This window comes from Octodon degus, unplaced genomic scaffold, assembly GCF_000260255.1.
Source record: "Octodon degus isolate 3935 unplaced genomic scaffold, OctDeg1.0 scaffold00068, whole genome shotgun sequence".
NCBI classification, from domain to species: domain Eukaryota; kingdom Metazoa; phylum Chordata; class Mammalia; order Rodentia; family Octodontidae; genus Octodon; species Octodon degus.
Window position 1 is genome coordinate 33,618 of NW_004524644.1, and position 8,637 is coordinate 42,254.

Genomic DNA, 8,637 nt, shown 5'->3' on the forward strand with positions numbered 1-8,637 from the left:
GTTTATAACTGTGGATTCCAAAGTCTCCCTAGGAGGGGACAATTAGCACTTCTTACCCTTCTGTAAATTATGATAGCGTGTTTTATGTAATACTCCCGACTACTGTGAGTAGTTGGGATTTTCTTCTAGCAGTTAACACTGGAAATAAACCAGGAGGAGTCCGGGTGGGGGTAACAGGCTGCTCCATGGGATCTTTGCTCATTTTCCCACCTTGTTAAAAAACCAAATTTGAGGCCCTGTCTTGTTACTCTTTAACTTACATTTAGAGACATGTAGGGAATTTTTTTTAATGATCCCAGCTTTGTAAAAATACAACCTGTGGCAAGGTTTAGGGACAGACTTTGAGTTGGCCATGCACCATGTCCCTTTCAGATCTCCCTTGTGTACTTTTTGGACAGCATCACTATAAGTCTTAACTCAGGATCAGATGTATCTGTGCTCCTGATACATAATATTATGTATCTCATAATATTAATCAGCCCATCTTTATGAGGTCTGAATCAACACCAGTTTTCCTGAGATCAGGCTATACCCTACTCCCCATGACCTGCATTTTCTACCCTAACTGTCCAAGCGTCCCTGACAGTCCTGCAGGAATCTGTCCTGGGATCTGGCAGCAGTCCCTTTGCTGTTACAACCAGTAAGTAAGCATCCTTGTCTCTGGTACATAGTTGTACTTCTAGCCATTGACCAACCCAAAGGTATGCAAAAGTTTGTTTGCAGTTTTCACAATGAATCAGAAAAGTTGTTGTATTAATTATTATAACTGTCCTACTAACCTGTTTTGAAATGGTTTCATTGCTATTTTAATCTTTTTTTTCTTTAAAATGAATAAAAATAAATAAGAAAAAGAAAAGTCAAATGGGTTGGGTTTTACTCAAAAAAACACTTCTGTTGCTTTTATGTCTAGAGACATTTACACATGTAAGAGAATTTGGAGATGCTGGTTGGTAACTGGAAAACATAGTTAGATGTGGAGATAAACTTAAGCCTAAAATTATTTTTTAAAATAAAGAGAGAGAGGCAGGTAGACAGACAGAGACAGACAGGGAAGGAGAGGAAGCCATGAGGCTGGAGCAGATGTGTTACCGTGAGTGTCATGGCAGAGCCCTGTGGCCAGCAGCTGCACTCACCATAAGGGGCAGCCCAGTGGAAGGGGTATGAGTGTGGAGCCGGCTGGATAACTTCCCCTCCTGCCAGCATCAACTTTCTCCTCAGGGCAGGGCACATAGGGAGAATACATCTCTTTCCTTGCCCTGGCAAAGGAATAGTTACTGTTCCTGGAGCTGTGAGAAAGCCTGAGCCCCTGTCCATCGCCTCACCCTCTAGCCATCTAGCCCTCCCTGCTAACAAATGTCACCCTTCCATGCACTTAGCAGAGTTGCAGTCCTGGTGCCAAGAAAACGTTGCCACACAGGGTCTAAGGAGGTCTCCAAAGCAGAGGTGGGGATTCTTGATTCACACCACTCACAGGGCAGGCTGCATGTTCACTGACTTCCATCACAGAAAAAGAATTTTCAGGGGCTGGAGAGATGGCTCAGTGGTCTAAAGCACCTACTTGGAACAAGCTTGGCAAAGCACAGGGACCGCGGTTCAATCCCCCAGCACCACATGCCAGCCAGCCGCGCCCCCTGGTGGGCTGAGCTGGCCACACACACACACACACACACACACACACAATAAATAAATGTTAAAAAAAAAAATTTAAAAAAAGAAAAAGAATTTTCAGGGCATGTCAGAGGCAGAAAGGGATTTATTAGGCAGAGTTTTTAAAACATATTCAAAAGTGTGCAGGCCCTTGGCAGACAGGATCCAAAATTTTGCTTTTCAAAAAACATTATTTAATAAAGTGAAAAGTCAATTCATAGCCTGAAAGAAAAATTGGTAAAAACAGATGTCTGACTCATGATCCAATCCAAATATTTAATCAAATTAAATAGATAATTCTTGGTTGGGGCAGGTATGTAAGGGAAAACACAGCAATTATGTGAGTAGAATTTGACAAAATATTTGGAAAGAAACTTCATTGAGGAACATAAAAGACTAAGAAGTACATCAAAAACTTCTCAGTATTACTAATCGTTAGATGAAAATTAAAACTACAAGATAACACTGCTTACCTTCTTGAAAGTCAAAATAGCATAGCCATTTTAAGAGCCTATTTGGAGGTTCCGGCAGGGGAGCACAGCTATTTGTATGCCCAGTCCTCTTCTATCAGGGGTGGTTGTCCTCTTTGACTGAGCGTGCAGCTTCAGGAGGGACACACATGGAGCATTGAGGGAAGAAGGAGACACTAGACCACCTTGCCAGCCAGGTCAGCCACATCAGCCCTGGTGATCACCCGGGTGACAGATGTCACAGCCAGATCGCCCTCACATCCAGCATAGCCATTTTGGAAGACAGTGTAGCCATAATTCTAAAAATATAGCCAGGGATTTCAGCCTAGGTTTTCACCCATGGGGAATGGAATAATATTTCCACACAAAGACTTAGGTGTAAATATTTATAGCAGGCTCTTTGCTAATAGCTAAAATCTGAGTAGAGCCAGCCTTAGAACTGAAGAGAAAAAACTGTGCTGGAGCTATACAATGGAATACCACTCTGCAATAGAGAGAGTAATTGACGTGGTACAGTGTGGCTGAATCTCAAAAGTATTTTGCTAAGTGAAAGAAGGTAGATGTGGAAGAGTCAGGATCTGTATGAAATACTCGAAAGGGGCAAGAAAGAACCACCTGTCAGGAGGCTTGAAAGCACTTTTTGGGAATATGGAAATGTTCTCTGTCTGTCATGATTTGTTGTGGTTATGTGCATTTGTAAATATTTGCTAAATAACAGTTTAAATTTATGAATCATATGTAAACTACACCTCAGGATGATCTCTAAAAATTAAAAACAAAAAAGGGAAGGTTGGAAAGACATTCCAACAGAGAGAACACTAAAGCAAGTTTCCTGATTTAGTAAAATTGTTTCATAAAGTGAATTTCATTTTGTAATCTGATTGATGTTATGTATGCCTTCTCCCAAAAGTTCAAGTAGTGAAATAAATGTTTATACTGTGCCTAAAGTGGAAGGTAATTTTAGATGAAGTTAATAGATTATGGTAGAACAGTTCACACTGTGCCCTCTTTTCTTAACCACCCTCGCCCCTCTTTTTTGTTTTAACAGAAGTCCATATAATGCTTGATGGTCTGTTACCTCCAGACACATATTTTAGATTCAATCCTGTCATGTGTGAAAACATACCTCTCGATGAAAGTCGAAATGAAAAGCTGGATCAGCTGCAGTTGGAAGGACTGAAGTACATAGAAAGAAATGAACAAAAAATGAAAAAACTTGCAAAAATATTAAGTCAAGAGAAAACAACTCTGCAGAAAATTAATGATTGGATAAAATTGAAAACTGACATGTATGAAGGTCTTCCCTTCTTTTCAAAATTGTGATGATTATACACATGTGTTCTCATAAATAAAGGCTTGATCAGAAGATCCTGGAAATTCAGTAAGGAATTCTGAAGTTCTACATGAGTTAACTTTAAAACACAGATTCTGGGTTGTCCTGAAAAAGATGGTGCTTTGACCAGCTTCCACAGTACAGAAGATACACATAGTTACAGAATTCATATGGGAATTAAGTTTTTAAGATGTTAGTATATTAACTAAGATTTAAGAATTTTATTGTACTATTTGGTTTTAGTAGCTATTGTTAAATAGTTTGTTATTTTAAAGTTTATTAATATATGTGCCAAAAAAAGAAATGGAAAAATATTCTACTTTGTATCTTTAATCATTGTAATCATGTTCCATTCATGTGATCATTGACTTTCTGTCATGTGATAAAGCCAGTTTCTCATCTTTACATTTCTTCACAAGCTGCATTCTGCAATTCACATGCTACCTTTTATCGTAACATCATCTAAACAAATGGAACTTTCACTATTAAGGCACTTTTACACTTGAAATATGAGAGAACCAGATAGAGTTTTCTATTGAAAATCTGCTTATTTTCAGCATTGTTTGATTTAAAAAGATAAATGGTTACAATTAACTTTTCCTCTGAAATATCAAGATAATGCTGTCTTAACTCGTCTAGATCTAGCTCTACCTTATCACTTGCAGTTATAAAATCACTTGATTTTACTGAGAATATTCCTGTCATTAACAGAAATAAATTAATGAAAATTTGTTGTTAAAAGGCTAATGTTTCTACATTTTTTGTTCATCATGCAGCTCCATTTCTTGTAGCATTTGAATCCACCTATCAACAGTAACACTTTTAAAAATGTTCACAGTGCTTTACTTTATTAACTCCTTTAATGATGTGATTTCCCCAAAAGTTAAGACATTGACTTGAAACATTGCTTATGCCAAATAAATACATCTTTGTTGTTATCTATTTGCCATGTAAATCCTTCCTTCATGTTTAGATCCCTAAGACAAGTGAAGGGGAGGTAAGTACACTTGCTCTATAAACATTGTTGGATCTCACATTGCTGTTTTGCAGCGTAGCTTCCCAGAGGCTGTGGGATGTGTGGCCAAGGCTCCTGGAGGGACTTACCCTGGCTGTGCCACGCAGTTGCTGGCCTTCGACCTTGAGGACTAGACTTCACATACCTCGTTTGTAAAACGAGAAGAGAACTCTGGAATTTTTTTTTTAATAGTGTGCATCAATTTTATTTTTATTTTATTTTTTCTCCATAATTTTATTGAGAAACCAATAGCAATGAGATAGTTTCAAATCAAATTGGTAGGATAGTTTCAATAATTAACACATTGCATACTCTCTTCCTAGTGGTTATTTGCTGTGCAAGATGCAGACATGATATCCTATTTACAAACACTATTAGAACAAATCCCTCTATTCATTAAGAGAATATAACTATATATCTATCCTAAACATCTTGAATACACAGATACAAAATGGACATTCATCTGTATCCCCTTTTTTGTTTAGTTCCATCATTTGAATATTATATGTGTGTTAACTCAGCAAAATATTCTAAAAGAGTCCAGTAGTCTATAATAGTATTGGGTCTTCCACTTGACTGGCAGTGTCAGAAATTGTTGACCTGAGTCACCTACAGCTCACCATAACGCCATGGCTTTACTTCTTATACTTCGTTCTTATGCTTTTCTGCTGGATGGTTAAGACCAAGGTAAAGCAAGACCTATGTAACAAGAGTTGTAGCTTTTGGATCTGATAAGGTCAGTGAAATCCCCTCAGGATTTATCCTGAGACCCTGTACCTCAGATTGTAGATTCTTTGTCAGTGTCAGCCATGTGGATGAGTCATGGCCATTTTGGCCAATTTGAGCTCTGAAATTTTGTAGTATTACATTTCTTAGTCTTTAGCCCCATGATAATTAAACTTCTAGTGAATTTTTATTTACTTTTATAGTGATTTCTAAAGATAATGTAAAATTAATCATTTCAGGCCACAAAAATATACACTGGCCCAAGGAGAATAACTTAGAAGTGTAGGAAAATCCCAAATGATCAGCACCTGAATATTTTAGGAAGTCTTGGTTATAAAGCAAATTTCAAGCACATGAAGTAAGGTTTACACAGTTGATGTGTTTGCACCTTATAAAATCACTCCCTAAACTGATGTGGCTCATCTGTTTTACAGCTGAAGTTCACACTGTTCCAGTTTGTGCCTGGCCAGTCATTTGCCTCCTGAACAGTACAATTCACCACTCTACGCTGGCTATGGCTTCTTTTTTAGCCGCATCGTCGGGCTTCTACTTCATCTCTTTTACTGCAGCTCAAGGTACATCCATCGTGTGACACACTTGTTTTTCAGTAGGCTTTGTCCCTGTTTGTACCTGAAACTTGTTATCTGAAGAACTGCGCAGTTCACCTGAGATAACCCTCATCTTACACGGGGGCCAGTGCTTTGTCCAAAATCAACTCCCAAAACTAAGTTTATCAGAAGGACCAGAGAAGATGGGAAAAGTAAATATAAATGAATTTACAACCTTGAAATGCCTTCCTTTCCTAAAAATGCAATAAGGAAAAAGGATATTTACAATATAAATTCTCCAGCTCAATTATATTAACCAATAGAACATTATTTTGATATTTCTGCCTTTCTGGATATCTCAAATATTATTTCTGTCCTAAATAGTATTCTGGCAATATTTTAGTTCTATTCTTGCTGCAGGTTATTTTTCTTTATTAGAAATACTACCTAAGATGAGTTTTCCCTAGAGGAACAAGAGCTGGATAGGGTTTCCCCAGGGGGTAGAAAGCACCCCAGCTGGGCCATAATGACAGGGTGAGCTTCTTCCCCTCCCACAGCACATTTTTATCCAGGAGAAAGCAGATGTCAAAGGAATCTTCTGAGAGGAAGTTGCAAAACCTGCATGTGGTCCGAGGGGATAGAGGGGAGTCAGCTTTGTTTTGGTGCTAAGAGAGAAGCACTCCCTTTGAGCCTTTTCCCTCTGGCAGCTGTTTTCTCTTTCACTTAACCAAGCTGATGGCTGCAGTAGCTAGGACCTCTAAAGTTTGAAGCCCAGAACTTCACCTGCTGTGCTGTAGAAATAGTTACCAGCAGCGGACTATTTCGCAAGCATCAGTCCCAGTAGCATGGCTAAAAACATAGCTAACATTTGAATACTTAGTTCCAGAAATTGACCTGGTTTACTGTTAGTACATTTACATGTCAACAAGCTTATGAGATAAATATCATTATCCTTTTCTTAGGAGGAAAACATTCCCTACAACACCATAACTAGGAGGTAGTAGAGCTAGGACCAGTCCATTCTCTTAGCCACAACTCTATTCCTCTTTCCTAAAGTGTCCTTTCCTGAAGTGATGTGAAGTGACTTCAAATCTGGCCTATCAAACTGGATCAATGAGACTGAGTTTAATTAGTGAAGCAAAGTACTCAGTTCAGTGTTACCTCAATCTATGACCTCAGAGGAATAGACTGGGGGGGAGGGGGGAGGCATGATTTCAACATTACTTATGTGGATACACCTTTTTATGTCTTTAACAGTGGTTCTTTACTAGTAGAGATTTTACCCAGCTCCTTGGAAAGATTTGCAAACCTAGGAGGAGAGAGGAGAGATTGTCTGGGGGAAAAGCTGGCATTTAATTCTTCCGCCGTCAGAGATGGTAAGGGCTGTGTAATGCACGGGACATGGCACAGCCCCCCGCCCTGGGATGAAGACCCCTCCCACCCAAACAGCATGGCTCCCTGTCAAGCCCTGAGCTGCCTCTTTGCAGAATACAAGTAATGCAGTTTTCTTCGGCAGGAAACTGAGGGTATACTTTGCCCAGTTAGAGTGTATAAACCACTTGTAAAATTCTATTCTGATTCAATTCCAACAGAATTTTTTTTTCTCTATTCATTGTTTCTTGTTTTAGGGTTTTTTCTTTGCCAAGTTTAAATACAACTGAACTAACTGTTCATTTAATTTTATTTTTTGAAGCAAGTCTACAGCATTTACTCTTTCATGAGTAGGAAATAGGAAGAGGGGGGAGCACACTGAAAAACAGTTTGTTCTGTTCCTGACAGGAGCTATCCACTGTCCAGAAAGATTCATGGAGTGCAGATGTCCCTGGGCTAAACGGTTTGCATGTGTTGGTCCAAGGGTTTGATAAATGTGTCTCTTAGAAGTCACACTGATTGCTTTGTTTATTATAACCTTTATTCAACTGATGTGAGTGAACTGAAATTCATTATACTCTGCAGATATGCATTACTACTTTGGGCAGTTATTTTAAAACTATTGGCTGTATTGTTAACTTGCCTTTATGATAAAAATCTTCACTCAATATGACTCATGCTTTACTTCTTGGCAGTATAACTTGTGAGATGTATGTTAAAGATTTCAATCTGATTTGATATGAGTAGGCTCTGTGGTCCAAAATGGTTGAAAGTTCTAGTAATAGTTGTAGATAACATTTATTTCCATCTAATCTCTCCAACAACTGTACAAGTTATGTATCATCATTACCCCTATTTTATATAGCAGCACTAAGAAAATAATAGGGTTCAGGATATAGCTCAGTGGCACAGCACCTACCTGGCAAGTTCAACATCCTGAGCTCAATTCTAGGTACCTACAAACAAAAGTAATAGTGAAAAAAGTTGTATTTCTAGATTGCTAATAGGAAATTATAAGGCATAGATGAACATGTCTATAGTAGTCTTTCCAACATTAAACACTGTCGCTAGAATTTCAGATGCTATTAATACCTTCCCAGATATTGTATTCTAATCAAATCTACATTGTATTTAAATCCTTTATTTGTACTGTGGTGATTTTCAAAGACTAAAACTAATGCATCTATTTATATAAGAGCAAAATAGTCTTTCTAAGTTTTGTACAGTAGGGTGAGTAGTTAACAAATAGTTATTTCAAAATAGATTTTGAATGTTTTGCTGCAAAGAAATGACAAATGTTTGATGTCAAAGCAATACATTGTGCCCATAAATGTGTACAATTATATGTCAATATAAATGAATACAATAAAAAATACTTCTTTAAAAAAAGAATAAAGCCTGGCAAGTCCAAGGTGTTGAGTTTGATTCCCAGTTAAAAAAAAAAAAAAAAGGAATAAAATAGTCAACCTTGGTAGTGCTTTTATAGAACCTACTAATCTTATGTTTAAAAGAAACAACATAAACCAA

The 8,637-nt window shown here is 37.9% G+C and overlaps 1 protein-coding gene across 2 annotated transcripts in view; it reads left to right on the plus strand.

The window, feature by feature from the left end:
* The window catches only part of Pnpla8 (patatin like phospholipase domain containing 8), a 31,072-nt gene extending 26,684 nt beyond the window's left edge, over positions 1-4,388 (plus strand). For both annotated transcript variants that reach the window (XM_004634966.2, XM_023719490.1), the window contains one exon: positions 3,166-4,388. In XM_004634966.2, coding sequence (XP_004635023.1) covers positions 3,166-3,440 — 275 coding nt within the window. In that variant the 3' untranslated portion in view covers positions 3,441-4,388. The remainder of the gene's footprint in view (positions 1-3,165) is intronic.
* Positions 4,389-8,637: the final 4,249 nt, after the last annotated feature.